General features: G+C 33.5%; 1 protein-coding gene across 2 annotated transcripts in view; it reads left to right on the top strand.

Annotated features, from left to right (window-relative positions):
* The first annotated feature begins 1,402 nt into the window (after positions 1–1,402).
* Positions 1,403–19,090, top strand: part of LOC125053305 (muscarinic acetylcholine receptor gar-2) — a 32,635-nt gene continuing 14,947 nt past the window's right edge. For both annotated transcript variants that reach the window (XM_047654622.1, XM_047654621.1), the window contains exons 1-4: positions 1,403–1,579; positions 13,950–14,073; positions 14,752–14,882; positions 17,645–17,786. In XM_047654622.1, coding sequence (XP_047510578.1) covers positions 14,800–14,882; positions 17,645–17,786 — 225 coding nt within the window. In that variant the 5' untranslated portion in view covers positions 1,403–1,579; positions 13,950–14,073; positions 14,752–14,799. The remainder of the gene's footprint in view (positions 1,580–13,949; positions 14,074–14,751; positions 14,883–17,644; positions 17,787–19,090) is intronic.

Here is a 19,090-nt window from a genome sequence, read left to right as displayed (position 1 = left end):
GAAGTTTGTTTTTCAATTGTGGCAACACCGAGAACGTGATAGTTTTGACATTTAGTTTTTGGCGGTATTCGTAGCAGGTGCTTTGGCAATTATTACAATGAATTCAATTTCGCTCGAAAATCGCATTAAAATAATACAAATCCACTATAAAAATGGTGGTTCTGTTAAAGTTACATTTCGTAAAATTCGTGATATTTTCGGCCAGCATAATCGTCCTTCTGAGACCGCTGTTAAGAATTTGGTCGCGAAATTTGAGTCGACAGGCTCGGTACAAAATGTGCCAACACCAACACGTGTTCGACCGGGTCGTTCAACAGAAAACATCGCCGCCGTGAGCCACAGTGTTGAAGAAGATCAAAATTTGTCAATTTCACGACGTTCTCAACAATTGGGGTTATCCAAAAGCACAACATGGCGAATTTTGCGAAAGGATTTGGCTTTGAAGCCTTACAAGATTCAACTGGTGCAGGAATTAAAGCTGATCGACCATTCAAATCGCCGCAGATTCGCTCAGTTCATTCAGGAACAACCTGCTGGTTTTTCTGAAAAAATCATTTTTTCAGACGAAGCCCATTTTCATTTGTCAGGGTACGTCAACAAGCAAAATTGTCGCATTTGGGCTTCTGAAAATCCTAAAGCAATTATTGAGAAGGCTTTGCATACTCAACGTGTTACTGTGTGGTGCACTATGTGGTCTGGAGGCGTGATTGGGCCGTTTTTTTTCGAAGATGAGGCTGGAAATGCGGTAACAGTCAATGGATCACGGTATCGCGAGATGTTAACCACTAAATTTTGGCCTATTATTGATGACATGGATATCACTGAAATGTGGTTTCAACAGGACGGTGCCACATGTCACACAGCCAATGAAACGATCAATTTATTGCAAACCAAATTTCCCGAGCGCATAATTTCGCGAAATTCAGCTGTTAAGTGGCCAGCCAGATCGTGTGATTTAACACCACTGGATTATTTTTTGTGGGGCTATGTTAAAGACAGAGTCTATACGGAGCCAATCGAATCGATTGCAGCCTTAAAACTCAAAATCCGTGATGTCATTAACGAAATAGACCCTCCATTTTGCCAAAAAGTGATTAAAAATTTTGATGAAAGAATCAACATCTGTCAGCGTGGTCGTGGTGGACATTTGCCAGATATCATTTTTCATTCATAATTGCCAAACTTTTCTCTTTGTAATACAATAAAAATTTTATTCATTTTCCTCTAAATTCTTTGTTTTATTTTGTTTTAGAAAACAAAGTTCTTGTTGAAAAACCCTTTACAAACAAATCATAGATTTCCATCTTGGCATGACCCCAAAAGAAATAAAGCCGTGCGCTTCGATGGATCAACCGATATTCATCGTAGCCTGTTGCGTCGTAGCGCTACGCGATTTGCCGTACCCGTAGCAGTTCTCTCGTAGGCGCCGTTGATCAAACTCGTAGCGAGGCCGCAAACCTCAGCGTAGCAATATAACGAAGAATTTTGATCTAAATATATTATTGATTTGAATTTTTAAATTTTCCCATGGATAATTAAAAGTGATACGAAAATGTGTGTAAATTGGTTATAAATGGAGGTATGTGCCTTTTATCTTATACTTTTAGGTCTCTAGAACTTTTTGTCTATACTTATTTTCTTTTTAAACTTCAAGTCACTTCTGCAAAGAATAAAAAGTTATAAATTTGATATATGGAAATATTTTAATATATTAGTACATGATTGGCTTTGATTTATACGTTAAGTAAATGTATGTATTCTGAATAATAATTAAAATCAGCAAAATACACGATGCAATCAAAATATAATATTCTCTAACGGTATTTTTTATTCACGCTAAATGATTCAATAAAATTTCATGATTAAAATACTACATGTATTTTATTGGAAATGTTACCTTAATAAATTGTATAACAATGTGGGAAGTCAGTGATCCGGAAAATTACATGTTTATTTGAAAATTCACAAATAAGTAGTGAAGTGAATAATTGAGTTCGTGTTACAAGTTTCTAATGGTGTAGGGCAATCGATTTAACTTGTATGTATTTCATTAGGCCTATATACTAACAGTTTTCTACCGTGGCACACACTTAGTTTATTCAAAACCTAAAAGTATATTTGATTTTCTAGGAAATACAATTAGCAAATATTTTTCATAAAAGACATATTTTCTCTGTATTGTTTTTTTTTGTGAAGTATTTATATACTTTTAACTAAACCTAATTTCATTGTTTGTTACGAGTAATCAAATGAATGTTAATATGTTTAGTGAAAAACATCCAGAAAGATTTTGTAATAAAATAACAAAATAACAGTTTCTAGGTGTAATTGACGTACTTTATTTTAGATTACGATTAAGATTTCAGACTCACGCACACATCACACATAAACTTTCTCACTTAGCAATTCACACCTAGACAAATGTAAAATAAAAATAAATATAGTTTAAAAAAACTATAAAACACGCTTTTAAAGCACATCAAACTAAAAAATGAAAAATAATTCCTAATTTAGGCTGAAAATGGCATTGAACAAAAAATACTGGTATTATTGTGAAAAAGCGTGGGGCACTTTGTGCCATATTTTTCGTCTATCGAGCAACCCAGTTGTAGTTTTTTTAAACTATATTTATTTTCCACTTTTTAGTCCTAGCAGCAATACGTGTTGTCTCAATTTAATCGTATTGCTTTGTGGACTTAAAAAAAATTTCATTGTTTTTTTTTTCGAGATAAACCTATGAAATTATTATATTGTCGCTGATTCTTTATAAGTGTACCAAGTTTGAATTAAATCTGTCCGTTTAAAGTGGGTCAAAATCGAGTCCGAAGGAGTCGGTTACATACATACATACAGGTGAAGCTAATATAAAGCGTGTAAAAATATTTTCCTACTTATAGTATTCTCGATGGTCTTTACTATAATAAATCAATGGCGCTACAACTTCTTTAGGTCTCAGATTTCTGAATCTGCTTCATGATCATTTTTCAATCTAATAGGCAAGTAGGTGATCAACCTTCAGTGCCTGACACACGCCGTCGACTTTTTGGGTCTAAGACATGTCGGTTTCCTCACGATGTTTTCCTTTTCCGTTCGAGCGAATGTTAAATGCGCACATAGAAATAAAGTCCATCGGTGCACAGCCGGGGATCGAACCTACGACCTCAGGGATGAGAGTCGCACGCTGAAGCCACTAGGCCAACACTGCTTAGTGCTTACTATAGTATACATTATATGGTTAACTTACTATTTATTTACGGGCTGAACATCTTCTAATAAGAATTTTCGAATAGGAAATATAAATCTTCCCTTTGTATAACGAATTACCTGTACAATGTTTCTATAAAGATATAACCCATGTAGGAAAATTAAATGACCTTATTTACCCTTCAAAATTTCTCAAAAGCTGTTATAATGTTCTTAAAAGTTAGTCTTATATCAAGTTATTACGTTAATTAAACTTGTCCTGTTTCTTTGTCTCCCGTTATAAACTCTTTGAGGGGTTTTTTATCAGAAAATAATATCTGTCGTAGTACGTACTTAAAAGAAACCAATTTTTAAGACCTTTATTAAGGTCAATGAGTAATATTAAGCTGTAATAAAGGATGTTACAGAATTAGAAAATACTTTTTAACATACTGTACTTTTTAATACATTACGCACATTTAATTCACTTTTCTATATATAATGCTTTGCTTTACACGTCTGTGTCTTTATTATTACTATGTCTTTTGTAAATTCACTCCTTGCCAATCATAGACTAAAAATATGAAATTGTAAGACGTGGGATTGCTTATAAAAGTCAAAGATTTCACAAACATGAAACCGTGAAAACCAACTTAAAGATTCCTATATTTTTGGATAAATGTGTTACTGTAGTGTTATCGCACAGTGAGCGAGCGAGTAGCCAAGTGGTTAAGCGCACATGCACTTATAAGTTTATACGCTAAAGATCTATAATTTATTAAATTTACTGTTAGTTAAATTTCACATAACACTGGCTGTATCTTTATATATGCATGCCAATGTGCTATGCGAAAGCTTCGCGCTGTTAGGCCTATTATCATAGTTTTATATATACTCCTAAATACTAGACATTTTTTATACCATAATGAATGAATATAATAATGAATAATGAATTCGAACACTCAGTTTTGTTTAAAAATTTCAGAAAAGGCTCCACTACCTTAATTTAAAAAAAGTACACGAATGGACGCTCAAAACTTTCGACTCAAGTTAGAGTGCAATTAAAATCAGCATTGGAAAAGGGTTTTAAAATTAGAAGTTTTCAAGTTTTACGTTCCTTTGATTGTACAGCTATTTTTTTGACTTTGTTCAAGTGGAAATAGGAAATAGTATGGAGGGAATAATTTCCTAATAATCTTGCGGTATGAAATTATTCTAATATCTCCAGAAATAAAAAAAGCTGTCAATCTGTTTTGACGGTATGCAATTTTAATGAAATAAATAATTCCAATTTATAACGCAGATATAACATCATAATGTTGGCATATATTCCACTAAATGTCATGCTTCTCCCATTTCAAGCACTATAGGTTTGTGAATATATTTTCAAGGTATTGACATTTTTCCTTTTCTTCATGTTCGATTTCCTTTTAAATCGCAAGGGGAATTAGCTATATGTGGCAGCAATTTTAATATGCTGGAAATTCTAAAGCAAACACATGTCTTAAATGTAATGCGGTCCAATGTTAATTACATTATTATTACTAATTATGTTTAAATTTGTGAGTTTATTTATAATTTTAATTCACATACAAATCATTTTGTACGACATTTGATAAAATCAGTTCGTTAAATATTTGAACGTGAACAGATATTTTATTTTAAATCAGTAACCAAATTATAATTATGGCAATTACATTTAATAACGCGAAAATCCATTTATTGCCATACATTCTTGCTACAGTCTGTATCACATCATTTCAAATATAGTAGGATAATCCAGATTATGTAGACAGTTTATATTGCAATTTCCATCTAACTGCCTTATTTTCTGCAGCTTAGGTATTCATATATCAATTAAACAAACGAGTTATATTGCAACTATGATAAGAAGTATCGAGTATATATTATTACTACTATAATCTTAATATATATAAATTACGTGTCACGTTGTTTGTCCGCGATGGATTCCTAATCTACCGAACCGATATCAATCAAATTTGCACACCGTGTGTAGTTTGATCTAACTTAAAAGATAGGATTATTATGTATACCCGCAATATTATTTTATTCCAAAATATTTTTGTTTATTATTTAACAGTCACAATTCTAACAGATGGCGCTGTGTTGAAAGGACCAACGTTTCACATAAGCTACAATTTAATGGCATAACCACCAAAAAAGCATGGTGGTCCCCATGACTGGTATTCTCCTACCGTTTCCCTTGAATTTACTACTATGTAATGTAAAAAAAACCTTAGCTACAGCAACGCTTGGCCGAGTCTGCTAGTTGTATGTATGAAAACTCCTTAGTAAGTAAGTTCTAAACTTATTTATTTATTAAAGTTTACCACATCATACATAGTACTAAATCTACGGCGTATTTTACAAAATCCTTCATATAAAATGTATGACAATAGAAGTAAATAAGTGTTACAAAATAAAATATTAAATATACAATTAAAATATTATATACAAGATATTATAAGCATACAATAAAGTTACTAGATTTTTTTGGTAAAACAGAAAAAAAAAATCATCAGCAAAACAGCGAATAAGGTTCGAGATAGGCACCCAACAACGCTTTCTCTAAAACCGATCAGCCCACTACCGAATATATCCAGCTCCGGATAAGCACCGTTCAATCGAAGTACGAAGTACAGGTAGTAAATATTTATATTATATAAATTCCCTTTTTTAAAATACATGAAATCATATAAAGATATTATGTTTAAGTGTTTCAAAACTGTCCTATTGATTCGCTTGATGTACAACTTTATTTACACAAACTTATGCACAACTCCTCCGCATCTGCCTGGCTCTCTGTTTGTCAAGGAACTCAGATTTCACCCATAGATATAGTGATTTATGGGGATGGTTTAGGTATGAAATTTCATCAAGGGAGTAGTTAGCTAATAGCCGTGGCAGGTTGCTACTTATATTTTCTACCTTTAATGTTATAAGGATTTAGACGTAAAAAGCTTGATAGAGTGATCTCCTCACGAGGGGCTTATCCTTGATTATATCACCGGAAACCGTAGTCATAAATCAAATGACGGTGAAATTTGTCCCTTAACCTGGATCAACGTAAATTGAGTATTAAAGGCTTTATACACTTTTACTTGTGACAATGAATTTCTTTTTTACTAATTTCATATTACTCATCACATTTAAAAGGCAATTCTTTGCATATATATAAATATCTACAAATAATGTCTTAGATTTCTTTTTCTTTGAACAGAAAATATTAATAAACAGACGTAAATAAATAAATAAATGCCCTCGGAGATTTCATAAGAATAGATAGAATAGATAGAAAATTAAAACAAAATGATGATATTGTAACATCATTTTTGTTTTAATAAAAAATCTAATTTACTTTAATGATAGAAGTAGCAGAAGCTTAATGGCCTTGAATATTTAATTTGGAGACCGTTAAACAAAACAAACGCGAAAAATCCCACTGGTTACGTAACTTTAGACATGTATACGTCATAAATTATAATTAATTTTATATTTAATACGAAAATGCGTTTTTTGCAACTCTCGCTTTAAAGCTATGAAACCAAGACACTACTCAGATATTTTTTTTATATAACGGGGTAAACGACACGAGGCTCAACTGATGTAAGGTAATACATGGGTGACGGGGCTCATGAACACCCTCATTGCCAGAAGGTTCGTAAGTGCGTTGCCTTTGAAGAATTGGTACGCTGTTTTCTTGAAGAAACCTGACGGTTCAACACGGTGGTGTTACGTGGACAAAACTGCTTTTAGAAACGCATTGGGAGAGTCCCAAAAAACGACTATTCACTATAATATAAAGATGAAGAATAATAGCACACTTCATAAAACAAAGACTAGAGTTGCTATTTCGTTTTTGATAAAACCAATGCCAACAAAGCCGCGTCATTTGTTTGCAAACTTCCCTGAGTTGATGCACTCAGTGCTTTGTGCAATTTACTCGAAACGACCAAACACGAGTGGAATCAATATTGCAATCGCATTCGAGTTTTAAAATTGAAAAACATAGTGACTTCTTTATTTGTAGTCTTCACATCACAAAAATTACTTAGGGTGAAAGTTATTTATTTTTCTTAGTCCACGTTTTATTATATTAGAATCAGCATCAGATAGTAAAATACTTATACGGAAACAGGAATATTGTAAGTATTAGTACAAATAAATAATTTAATTTTTTGATAGATTATCAATTTTAATGAGTCCAGAAGAATAGGTATCAAGATTTCAGTCTGCAAATATATTTTCACAATTTATAACTGAGTATTTCAACATTATTATTACATTATTATTAAAATCGAAATTCAAATTCAAAATGATGTATTAATTTAGGTAACACAATGTACACTTATTAATTAACGGCAATAAAGAAATACATATTAAATACTTCAAATTTTACATTTACTGCTAGTTCTCAAATCAAGGGCGTAGAACGGTTGAGGCGTAGAGCGTAGAACGGTTGAACTGGTAATAAAATCTCAGCCACTCTTTTTAATCTAAATTTGTTAAGTATTTACCTTACTATTATTTTAACAAAGAATAAATCCTTTAATAAAAGTTAACCGATCTCATATATATGTCTACATTCTTTACCTTCCTTTTTTTTGGTTTGCAAGATTTGCATGGCTTGGAAGGCTAAATATGTCATCATCTTAGTATTAAAGGCTTAAAGATTTTTCATTAATTTATTGATATTCATCAAATCATAAAGCAGTGTTGGCCTAGTGGCTTCAGCGTGCGACTCTCATCCCCGAAGTCGTCGATTCAGCTGGCTTTCGTTCTATGTGCGCATTTAACGTTCGCTCGAACGGAGAAGAACAACATCGTGAGGAAAACGGAACGAAAAAATCGACGGTTAGATTATTAGATTGACAAATGATCATAAACAGATATAGAAATCTCAAGCCCAAACCTAAAAAAGTTATAGGGCCACTGTTTTTTTCACCACCTCATAAATAATGCTTTTCACAGTGTATGTTACAAGTTATATTTTCTAAAATATATGACCAATTTGGTAATGTTACTTTTTAATGGAAAAAGATATCGGTTAATGGAAATTAATATTACATTAGAGAATATTTACGTGTTGTAAGTAAAAAACTTAAAATAATAAATGTATATTTACTTAACAAATAAAATACAATGAAAGCACCTAACAGAAAAAGTTTGAAGGGTGAAATCAAATTCCGTAACATGTATGAAACTTGCAGAATTCGCAAGCTTCAACAGGCATTTCCATATTAAAAGTAGTTCTCAAGTATGTGATGGAAATATTCACATGACCTGAATATATATTTTGCACATCAATAATGAGCTTTATAAACTAACATAAATCTAAAGCGAATAAGTCTTCAAATTACATTAGTGCAAACAAAATACAAAATCTTACAACACAAAAAGCGATCCTAGTGTCGTTGCATATTAAACTCCTTTTGAAAAAAACGGGCACCTAAGAAATTATGCTCTAAGGCTGATTTCAGTTAATTCAATGAATCTTAATTGTCTGACGTAATCTGTTGACTTATAATCCATGAAATTAATCCGCGTAAAGTGAATTCTGGCAATTTTTAAATTAGACTAATGATTTTTTTAAAACCGATGTAAACGGCGAGACAAAAAGAAGTGATCGGCAGTAAGAACCAGAAGATTCTATACTTTTTTACATACAAACGTAAAACCTAATAACAAGTGTGCCCTTCTCTTGCCAAAATTACAGCTTGAACCTGCTTTCCACGATATTTTTAATAATGCTTGGAGGAAAACGTTCCTATTATTCCCGTTTGTTCTTCTGCAATGACTTTTATTAGCTCCATTGTGTTTTGTGCAGGTTGCACTGATTTTAATAGTCTCTTTAGAACATCCCAAACATGATCAATTGGATTAAGGTCGGGACTTCAAGCTGACCAATCTAAAGCGGATCTCGAATTCTTGCATGTATGTGCAGAACGGTGCAGGCGATTATTGTAATCCATAAAAATGAAATTCGTAGTAGTAGTAAACCAGTGTACGGTCAGGAAGAGGCTTTTGGCTGCCAATACCAGGGGTTACCACCCGGCTCGGGGCCCTAAGTTACTCCGTGGGCATCGTGTTGCTTCTGTGATTTTTTTTTAAATAAAAAATCTATGTATAAAATCTAAAAAGTGTTGAATGGTTGACCACCTTAATCTCTGAATTATTCCCGCTTTAGTAAATTACGCTATAACCGAATGAACTCAGGTGTAACCCTAACAGACTAAATTGTCGTCTGAATCTTTCATATTCTCAGAAAGTCTATAAACGGAAGTCATTCAAGTAGCTGCAGATAATATAACACATAAGCCCATCCGGTACCCTTTGTTACGCCTCTTAGGCAGTCACCGGAGCGTTGCCTCCAAAAATGGATAAAGGTTTCCCATACAACCTAGCGACACAATCAATATACTGTCGTCTAAAACGACCGCGCCTTTGAATGGTATTCAATTAATTTATGGAATCACTATTATAATAACATATTTTACACAAGAAAACATAATTTAATAAAATATGTAAATGGGTGGTTACAACCCAGACGAATATAATCGAATCATAAAAAATACAATGATAAATAAAATAAATCAGTGGCGCTACAACCTCTTTATCGTGGCCTCAGATTTCTGAATGTGTTTCATGATCATTTTTAAATCTAATAGGCAAGTAGGTGATCAGCCTCCGGTGCCTGACTCACGCCATCGACTTTTTGGGTCTAAGACATGTCGGTTTCCTCACGATGTTTTCCTTCACCGTACGATTAAATGCGCACATAGAAAGAAAGTCTATTGGTGCACAGCCTACGAACCTACGAACTCAGGTATGAGAGTCGCACTAGGCCAGCGACTAGGCCAACACTGCTCTCTAAAAAATACAATACTAAACTTAAAACTACATTTAACGTATTAATTTTTCTATGTGTGCAATTACGCTCCCGTGGTGAAGAAACCATAGTGGAGAATTTGTCTTGTCTTACAGTCAAAGGTTATATAGGTGTGAACAGAAGGCTGATTATGCTTGCCTGTTCAATTGATATATCAATTGAGGTAAAAAATGAGTTATATAAACATTAGGAGTTACCTTGCCGCAATATTTTATCTAAACACCCAACGTAACAAATTTCCTCATAATTTCCTTTTTCCAAATCATCAATAATATAAGACAGTAGTAGCCGCAGCTTAATTCCAGTTCACTTACTCAAATCACTGAACTGAAAATAACATATACAAACGAATTTGAGCTTTATGTATTGCTGATAAAATTTATAATTGAATTTACTTGTACTTTTATTTTAAAGCCGCGGCAAGTTCGGGAATATTATGATACAAATGTTTTGTTTATGTTTTATGTTTTGTTGTCAAGTATCTTGAGCGTGGAACTCTCAAAGATTTTGTGTGTCCATCACAGCTGTACACTATATATTATATTTAACACTGGCTCGTAATGTGAAGGTAGGTATCGGGAGGAAACCAGTTAGACCAGCCGTGTCTTAGTCTCGATAATCGAAAAGATCATTTTTATTATCCTTCAGTAGGTAATAAGTTATATTAATTACCGAAAAGTTTAAAAAAATATGCCATTAGAATTTTTTTTGGGTTTATCTTAAGGTGTAATGATCCCAATATATGTTGTAATGAAAGCTATGAATGGAAAAAAAACCCAGTGAATCGAAGTGATAACTACGATTCAAACCAATAAAAGTGAAGAGTGGTTGTGAACAAACGTATAACAATATAGAGAGGTATTCATCAAATATTGATAATGCGATATATTCTCCGTGAAAAAGAAAAAAATACTGTCAGACATAGCCCAAACATCAGATACAATACAAAAAGCAATTCATTCTCTTTTGTTTTTTAAAAATTTAAGTCTTTTGTTTCCGTCGCGTTGGAGCGTGTTCTTAAAAAATTACAAAATTGAAGTTCGCGCAGTAGTATAATATATTTGTGGTTGAAGATCTACGAAATCAATGCTCCATATTCTACGGTTGCACTGAGGTGTGCTTCCTTCCAATAACGACGACTCCCACACGGATGCCCTACATCGGTAATGACAGAACAAATAATTAAAAAGGTTAAAAATATGGTTTCGCAGTATCGTCATGTTTGTTTGCAGATGAAATGAAGATTTAAAAAGTGTCCAAACCATTTGGGTACGAAAAAAATGTCAGCGCGCTGGGTGGCAAAATGCTTTCTGACGCGCAGAATCAAACGAGACTTAGAATTTCATAAAACTATTTGGGTTTGTTACAACAAGAGCTTGGCTGGTTTGTATCATAGCATTCATAACTTTGGGCGAAACATAGCTTCATCATTGTGGAAACGAAAATACACGCCATGACTTGAATGAGACCGTCATCTGCAACTACAAAATCTGTAAGTTCTTAGAATGCTTTGTCTTTGGCTTTCCCAAAGGGGTGGGAATGATCAAATACTTTTATGGATGGGGAGCTACTTCTACGAGGACTTTGTTCGCAGGACAAATGATAAAATTACGTCAGAAAACACGCAACCATCGTCATGGAAACCTCGCTAAAGTCTTGGTTCACGAAGATAATTCCGGCGCACACGTCTAGAATTGCGATGGCTCCCATTCAAGAAGCTGGCTTCAATTGATGGAACTCCCATAATCGCCGGATCTAGCTCCTAGTGATTTATACCTATTCCCGCGATTGATCCTTGATCGTCGCATCGCATCACGTAGCAGTCACCGTGGTACACTTTTTATGGGATCAAGAGAAATATTTTTAAAAAGGAATTTTAGGAAGTGTAAAAATACTAAAACAAATATTAGATAATAAAATTTAAAATAAAAGACTAAAGGAGTGCACATATGTACACCCCATAAGTGTCCCTGTGGTTTTGAAGTAAGTAGCCTTGGACACCATGGCCTACACTGCCAAAAGAGTGCAGGTCGTTTTTCTCGCCATGCCGCGCTCAACGACATTATACGCCGCTCTCTTGCCTCCGTCAATGTTCCAGCAATTTTGGAGCCAACAGGCATCGCAAGAGACGATGGCAAGCGGCCGGATGGAATGTCTTCGATCCCTTGGAAAATGGGACGGGCTTTAGTATGGGATGCTACCTGTGTAGACACCTTAGCCCCGTCTCACCTCCTTGGGACAAGCAAAAAAGCTGGGGCGGCCGCAGAGCAGGCAGAAAATAACAAACGGCACAAATACAAGAGTCTTTCCTTCAACTTCAATTTTGTTCTCTTTGGAGTAGAGACTCTTGGGCCGTGGGGTTCAAGTGCACAGGCGCTTATTAAAGATTTAAGTTGGCGCCTGGTAGATAGTACCGGTGACCGCAGAGCTGGCACTTTCCTGGCTCAAAGAATAAGTCTCGCAATACAGCGAGGAAATGTTGCCAGCGTTAAAGGTACACTGCCACAGGGACCAAACTTTTTAAATTTGTTTTAATTTTAATTTTATTTATTTTTAATTATTTTTATTATTACTTTATAGGTTAAGAAAATTGTAAATACTGTATTTGTGTAAATAAAAGACTGCGTGTATACTCACTATCACTTTTTATATTTAAAAATCTTATCAGCATTACATTAATTACTTTTTAACTAACTACTGTGAAACCATAGTTCGCAAATAAATATTGATAATTACACCGCTATACGAATACGGGAAATGCTAGCTAGTACGCTAGAAATTTGTAAGACGTATTTTTTGTAGACAATATTTCCTAACTTCCTTGTCTGTATAGAGTCACGTTTTTCGAATCCCAAGCTGATTTATAAATTCTGTTGATCTGTTGAGACGTTACCCTCGTCTAAATAATCGTGACAAGCATTCTCACAATATACTTACGTACAGCCTTGCGATTCTGTAACTCACTTTTCGAACTAACACAGCGGTTTTCGCATCGGCGGTCGCTCTCAAATCAGTCTTGAAGCAGTCATTTTATGATTTGGCATTCTGATAAACAATAAACTACAAGCTCCCACCTTATCAGAATGCTTCAAATGTGGCTTATCAATCTAGATATTTTTGTATTACGACAATTCACACAGTTCATCCTACGATAAATTTGCATATAAATAGTTTAACTAATTATTATTAAATAAATATAAATCATCTAACCATGAAATCTCTTATTTAAGGACTCAATGTAAAGAATTGTTTTAAGGATTGTTACTTAATAATTAATTCATCAATTAAATGAGATTCGTGCTTGATCGAAAATAAATAAAACTCGGAAAGTTTCTTTGCTTGTTATTGAGAGCAAGGCTTGAGTATTTTACTAAAGTGGATGCCGGGATTGAATGACTATATTATTCATGTTACTGAACCCGAAATTGTTATTAAATTTGTGACGGCTATTTTCAAGTGAGATAAGGACAAATCATTCATTAGCTAGGGTTTATTTTTAAAAGATGTTTAAAATACTTTTAGACGAGCAGTGTTGGCCTAGTGGCTTCAGCGTGCGACTCTCATCCCTGAGGTCGTAGGTTCGAGCCCCGGCTGTGCACCAATGGACTTTCTTTATATGTGTGCATTTAACATTCGCTCGAACGGTAAAGGAAAACATCGTGAGGATACCGATATGTCATAGACCCAAAAAGTCGATTGCGTCAGGCACTGGATACTGATCACCTACTTGCCTATTAGATTTAAAAATTATCATGAAACAGATTCAGAAATCTGAGGCCCATACCTAAAGAGGTTGTAGCGCCACTGATTTTTTTTTAATACATTAACCTAAAAATAACACGTGAAACTATTTCAGATGAAATTAGGCCGAAATACATGGAGATTGGAGAGTGAAGAGATAGCGGGCGCCGGACGCAAACATATGAATGCTTATCCTGTTTTAACTAGAATGACGTGTGACGACAGCCTTATCTAACACGGTAAGTGAATTACAGCGCTGAATATTACGGAATTTTGACTAGAGGTTAGCGCAAATCTGTACCGTAATGTTGTCCGTATAAATTATCTTTTCTTGCGCATTAAGCACTTGTACGGTGAAGCAACCAAGCTACCCAACGTATGGCTTGCTTGAAAAATATTTTCAATAAAGTAAATACCGCTTTTGGACCAATAAATATTATATCACAGGTATAAACGACGAAATTAAATCTATATATATATGTTATGTTGGTTTGTGTACGCTTCAAAAACTCAAAAAGTTCTGCACCGATTGAGCTGAAATTTTAGCTTGATATATAATCCGCATCAAGGATTGTTTTTTTCCACAAGTATTGCAAAATTAAACTTATATGAAATATTTTCTTTGTTTTGTTTCTCATTTCTCAACCATTCAATCACAATGTGCCACAGCGAAGCGTGGCAGGGAACAGCTAGTACTGTATATTAATGAAGTACTTTTTTTAAAGCCAAGTATCCCAAGCAGACAAATTTCTTCGTATGTTCGATTGATGTTGAAGTGATTTCTTTCCGTCTGAAACCCTGGTCCAGGATATTTCCCTGTGGCTTGATAAGAAAAAGCTGGGCAGGTTTTTACTTTATTTTTCAATACAAAATAAAAACAAAATAGGTCGGTTTGTCAAGTATATTTATTTCTACAGATGCAGTAGCAACTGCTTCTCAACCAAGACAATAATACCAGCCTTGAAATGATGAATGCGACGGAACCGAACCTCGATTTCAACAGATCTACACCTATATACATGATCGGAACTAATTTTATAACTCAATGGTAACTATACTTATTATTTTCAGGGAGTATGAATTGACTCGAATATAGAGATATTCGTTTTATCCAATCTCGAAATGAACGAATGAATCGTTGGGTTACCTATAAATGTTTTGGTTCTGAATTCAAAAATGTTTTTACTAATAATACAGTCAATTATTACATGATAGTTAATTAATAGTCTGAAGTACTTAACCTATAATTAATCATTTATTAAGGCCGGCGATATTTAACATCAGATGCCTCCTGCCCGTTTGCCTCCTATTACATAAAAAAACTCTAAATAATTAACGACTCATCAGATAAAATGAATTAACTAAACTAAATAGCCCACAAAAGACAGACATAGAAGCTTAGGGTTTATCATCAACTCTATAATACTTCCAAAAAGGTTTTGTTTGCAAAGAGTCTCATACTATTTCGTACCTTTAAAAAGCTAACACTCTCACGTAAAGTACATGCCATCTATGAGTACTCGGTACCGAGTGCGATGCATTTTTGATGAAGTAATTTCCTCCTCGCTGACAGACAAGTTTGCATGCAATACTGAAATGCATATTTGTTTGCAGGAGGCTGTTTAAAACCGGACAAAAAGGCTTTAATAACTTTCAGAGATACTGTAATTAAAGACTAAAAATTTAGTTTTAACACATGTACTGATATAAAAACTTATTTATTGTCAGAGCAATGGCGCTGGTGTCAACTGTCATTGTCATTATATGTCACAGTAAATTATTAATAATGTCAAAGTCTTATCAGTTTATAATCGTTAGTTCTTGTGGTTTATTCGATTTGTCAATATTAATATATCTACAAAATAACGACTATTTGATAGTCTATAGAAATCGTAATATTATAAACATTATTATTAAAAGTATTGGAACAAAAGCGTTAGTGTCAACTGCCATTGCCATTATAATTTAATAATATCAAAGTCAAATTAATTCAAAACCATTAACAGTGGTTTATTTGATTTGTCAATATTGCTAGGTCTATAAATTAACGACTATTCGTATAATAATAGTGAATCCATAGTCATTATTACTACTAATGTAATTTGTTGTGTCGGGGCAATGGCGTTAGTGTCAACTGCCATTGTCATTCTAATTTATTCCTATTTATTATTTATATTATCAAAGTAAAATTAGTTCAAAACCATTAACAGTGGTTTATTTGATTCGTTAATGTTGCTAGGTCTATAAATTAACGACTATTATTTTTAAAAAAAAATAATTATGGAACATAAGATACATGTATCACTTATTCCACGTCATTAAATTTGAATTTATAGGCATCCCTACTCATCGGCAAAGAAGACAGAGGGTGTAGGCCGAGAGAAAAAGCCGGCGTAAAAAACTCTCGGTACTCTTTTAAAATTCAAAGGTCAATTGACTCCATAGTCATTATTATTATAAATTTAAACCTTTGAAACCTAAAGACAATCAATATTAAAGTAATCTTTGACTCTGTAGCCGATTCGGATTCAGACGCGGAACAAGTAACGCGAAATGTCACGACACTTATTTATCACAAACTCGGGTTGCTATAAATGCAGGCACGGCCTGGTTGCAGCGTTGGAGCGGCCCTCGGTTCGATTGAGCGATCGAACCAAGCCATTAAAAAGGAGACTCTAATGTCGAAATTAAACGGCTGGTGCTAACATACTTATTTTTGATAAAAAATAAAAACCTTGGCGATTAAAAAGAGTGGCGGAGAGGTTATTGCCAGTTCTTCTCTTCCGTTCTACGCCCTTTGATTTGAGAACTGGCAGTAAATGTAAAATTAGAAGCATTTAATGTATATTTCTTTTTTGACGTTCATAAGTGTACATTGTGTTACCTATATGAATAAATGATTTTGACTTTTTGACATTATACTCAAAAATGGGGCCTACCATGATCATTTATTGCGAGCCTATTGACAACCAACAACTGAGATGAATCGCTTATTCATACCATGACGTCGAATAAAACCACCAGTTTATGTGTCCACGTGACCTTAGCGGTAGTTTTCGTTCATTCAATTTGTATGAAAATTTGATCTGGACTGGACCAACATTTGATCGTTTCGCCTTCAAACTATGACAGAATAAGCGATACTAAAAAAGTTACTTTTTGTTTAAGTTTTGTCTTTCGAAGTATCCAAATAATAGTTTAGAATATATACAATTCAATATTTTATTTATAACAAGTTCATAAATTAAAATTAATAGTGTATACTAAGTCTGATATGGAAAAAAAATTATAATTTTTTATATTTTGGATGTTGAAGAGTTTTATTTGGGGTTAATTTAGAGTTTAGGAAGTGTGAAGTAATTATTATAAAATCGACGGAGATAAGAAACAAGACGAAATTATTCTTATTCCAACTTCGAAAACGTCGTGTTTATAAGTTGCCAAAGATCTACGACTTTGATTCGTTAAAGATTTCAATGTACTTACAGATTGGATAAACTATGTTTAATAATATTCAATTAATTAGATATGTATATAGTATAATAATAATAAAAAAACATTTTTTTCCTAAAATATCAAACACTAGCTTCCGCCCGTGTTTTTTTCGTGTATTTTAGCAAGTCTTACTTGCGACTTCTTCAACGATAAGTGTATTGAAATATAGCATAATGAACTACACACTTAATAAACCTTCCTTAGAAATAGTATAGTATAGGTAAAATCAACAAAAATAGATTATAAATCTTCCCAGTGAGAATAAATCGTGGTTTTCACTGGATTTTTTGTTCTATAATATAACTGGTTATTCAGGAAACTACAAAAGCTGAAACAGCGTGCCTGTATCTCCACATCTAGCTATCCTGACTGCCAAGACGCTTCAAATATCACCAACTATACAGATATTCTATATTTCAACACCACAATTGAAGATGCGATCACAAGCGATCAATTGGTAAGTAACGTAAAGCTATTAGTACTATGGTATCGTCGAAGTTTAAAACGTATCCTTGAAACAATTTTAAATAATGGCTGAATGACAGCCATAGCTTTTGGTGGCGATGTTCAGCATAATCTTTATTAATTTGGAACTAAAAATATGATAAAAGTGTAGCTTCAATGGAGCCTTTTAAAAGAAGACGCATAATATTACACTAAACGGTGCATATTGTAGTGTTTGTGCATACAAACACAAAATTGTTATTGAAAATAAGAATATAGTTAATATTATTGTTATTGAAATAACTAATAAGTTTGTTATTGAAGAGCTGGGATCTCTGACACAGCCCTGCGATTCTGTAACTCACTTCACACACCCTCAGCGCTGATTTTTGCTGTCAAATCGTTCGTTTCGGTGTCATGTTACAATTTGGTATTCTGTTAAACAATAACCGCGACAAAAGCGCCGCTCAAATAAGATTGTTCACATTTGGAACTAAAATTTGGCACTGCTACACTTACGCTCCAAAATTGTTGGTATTTGGTATTCTGATACATACCATTTGACATCTCATCTCATTTAAATGTACATTTTGTACGTCAAATTAAAAGTTGCTCTTCCCTCGCTGAAATCGTCATTTACCAGTGAGTTAGCCATTTTTAGCGAAGTTAAAACTTGTTTTATGTGAAAATATTCTAACATAGGACAATCTATATGTATCTTGGGGTAAGTTTATAAAATAATATTTATCAATACAGCATTATTTTACGAAAAAAATTATATATATAAACATTAAGCTTCGTGAAATTGAACTTTGTTATTGTTACAGAAGGCCCGTTTCCACTTTTAAAGTTTAAACCTCTATTTCAAGAAATAAATGATGTAATCCATTAAAAAATACTTAATATAATATCTATAGATGGCGAAGAAAATGTAGGCACGAAACGACCAATTGGTTTCTCGGCGTTGGTTATTATCGCTTTTTTCCAATACTCAAGAAATTATATGGTATTGACGAAACCTAGAACATATGCTGCTGAGATGAACGAAGAGTCTAGTAAATACTAAATAGATGATCTAAGGTAAACATTTTGATTACTTTAGCATTAAAAATATAATTTTTATCCAAGAACCAATTTTTCGATGCAGTCTTGATCATGTCTTGTCTCCAGCAGAGATAAGTCGAACAAAAAACGATAAATAAGATAGGTAAATATTGTAATATATTTGTATTTTTCTACTATACTAAAATTATAAATCTAATAATTTCAGAGATCCCCAAATGTTCAAAATTCCTGATAGAAAAATACATTCTGCCT

Source organism: Pieris napi, chromosome 10 (assembly GCF_905475465.1).
Source record: "Pieris napi chromosome 10, ilPieNapi1.2, whole genome shotgun sequence".
NCBI lineage: Eukaryota > Metazoa > Arthropoda > Insecta > Lepidoptera > Pieridae > Pieris > Pieris napi.
The sequence above is the reverse complement of the archived record's forward strand: the minus strand, read 5'-3'. Positions and strand labels throughout refer to the sequence as shown.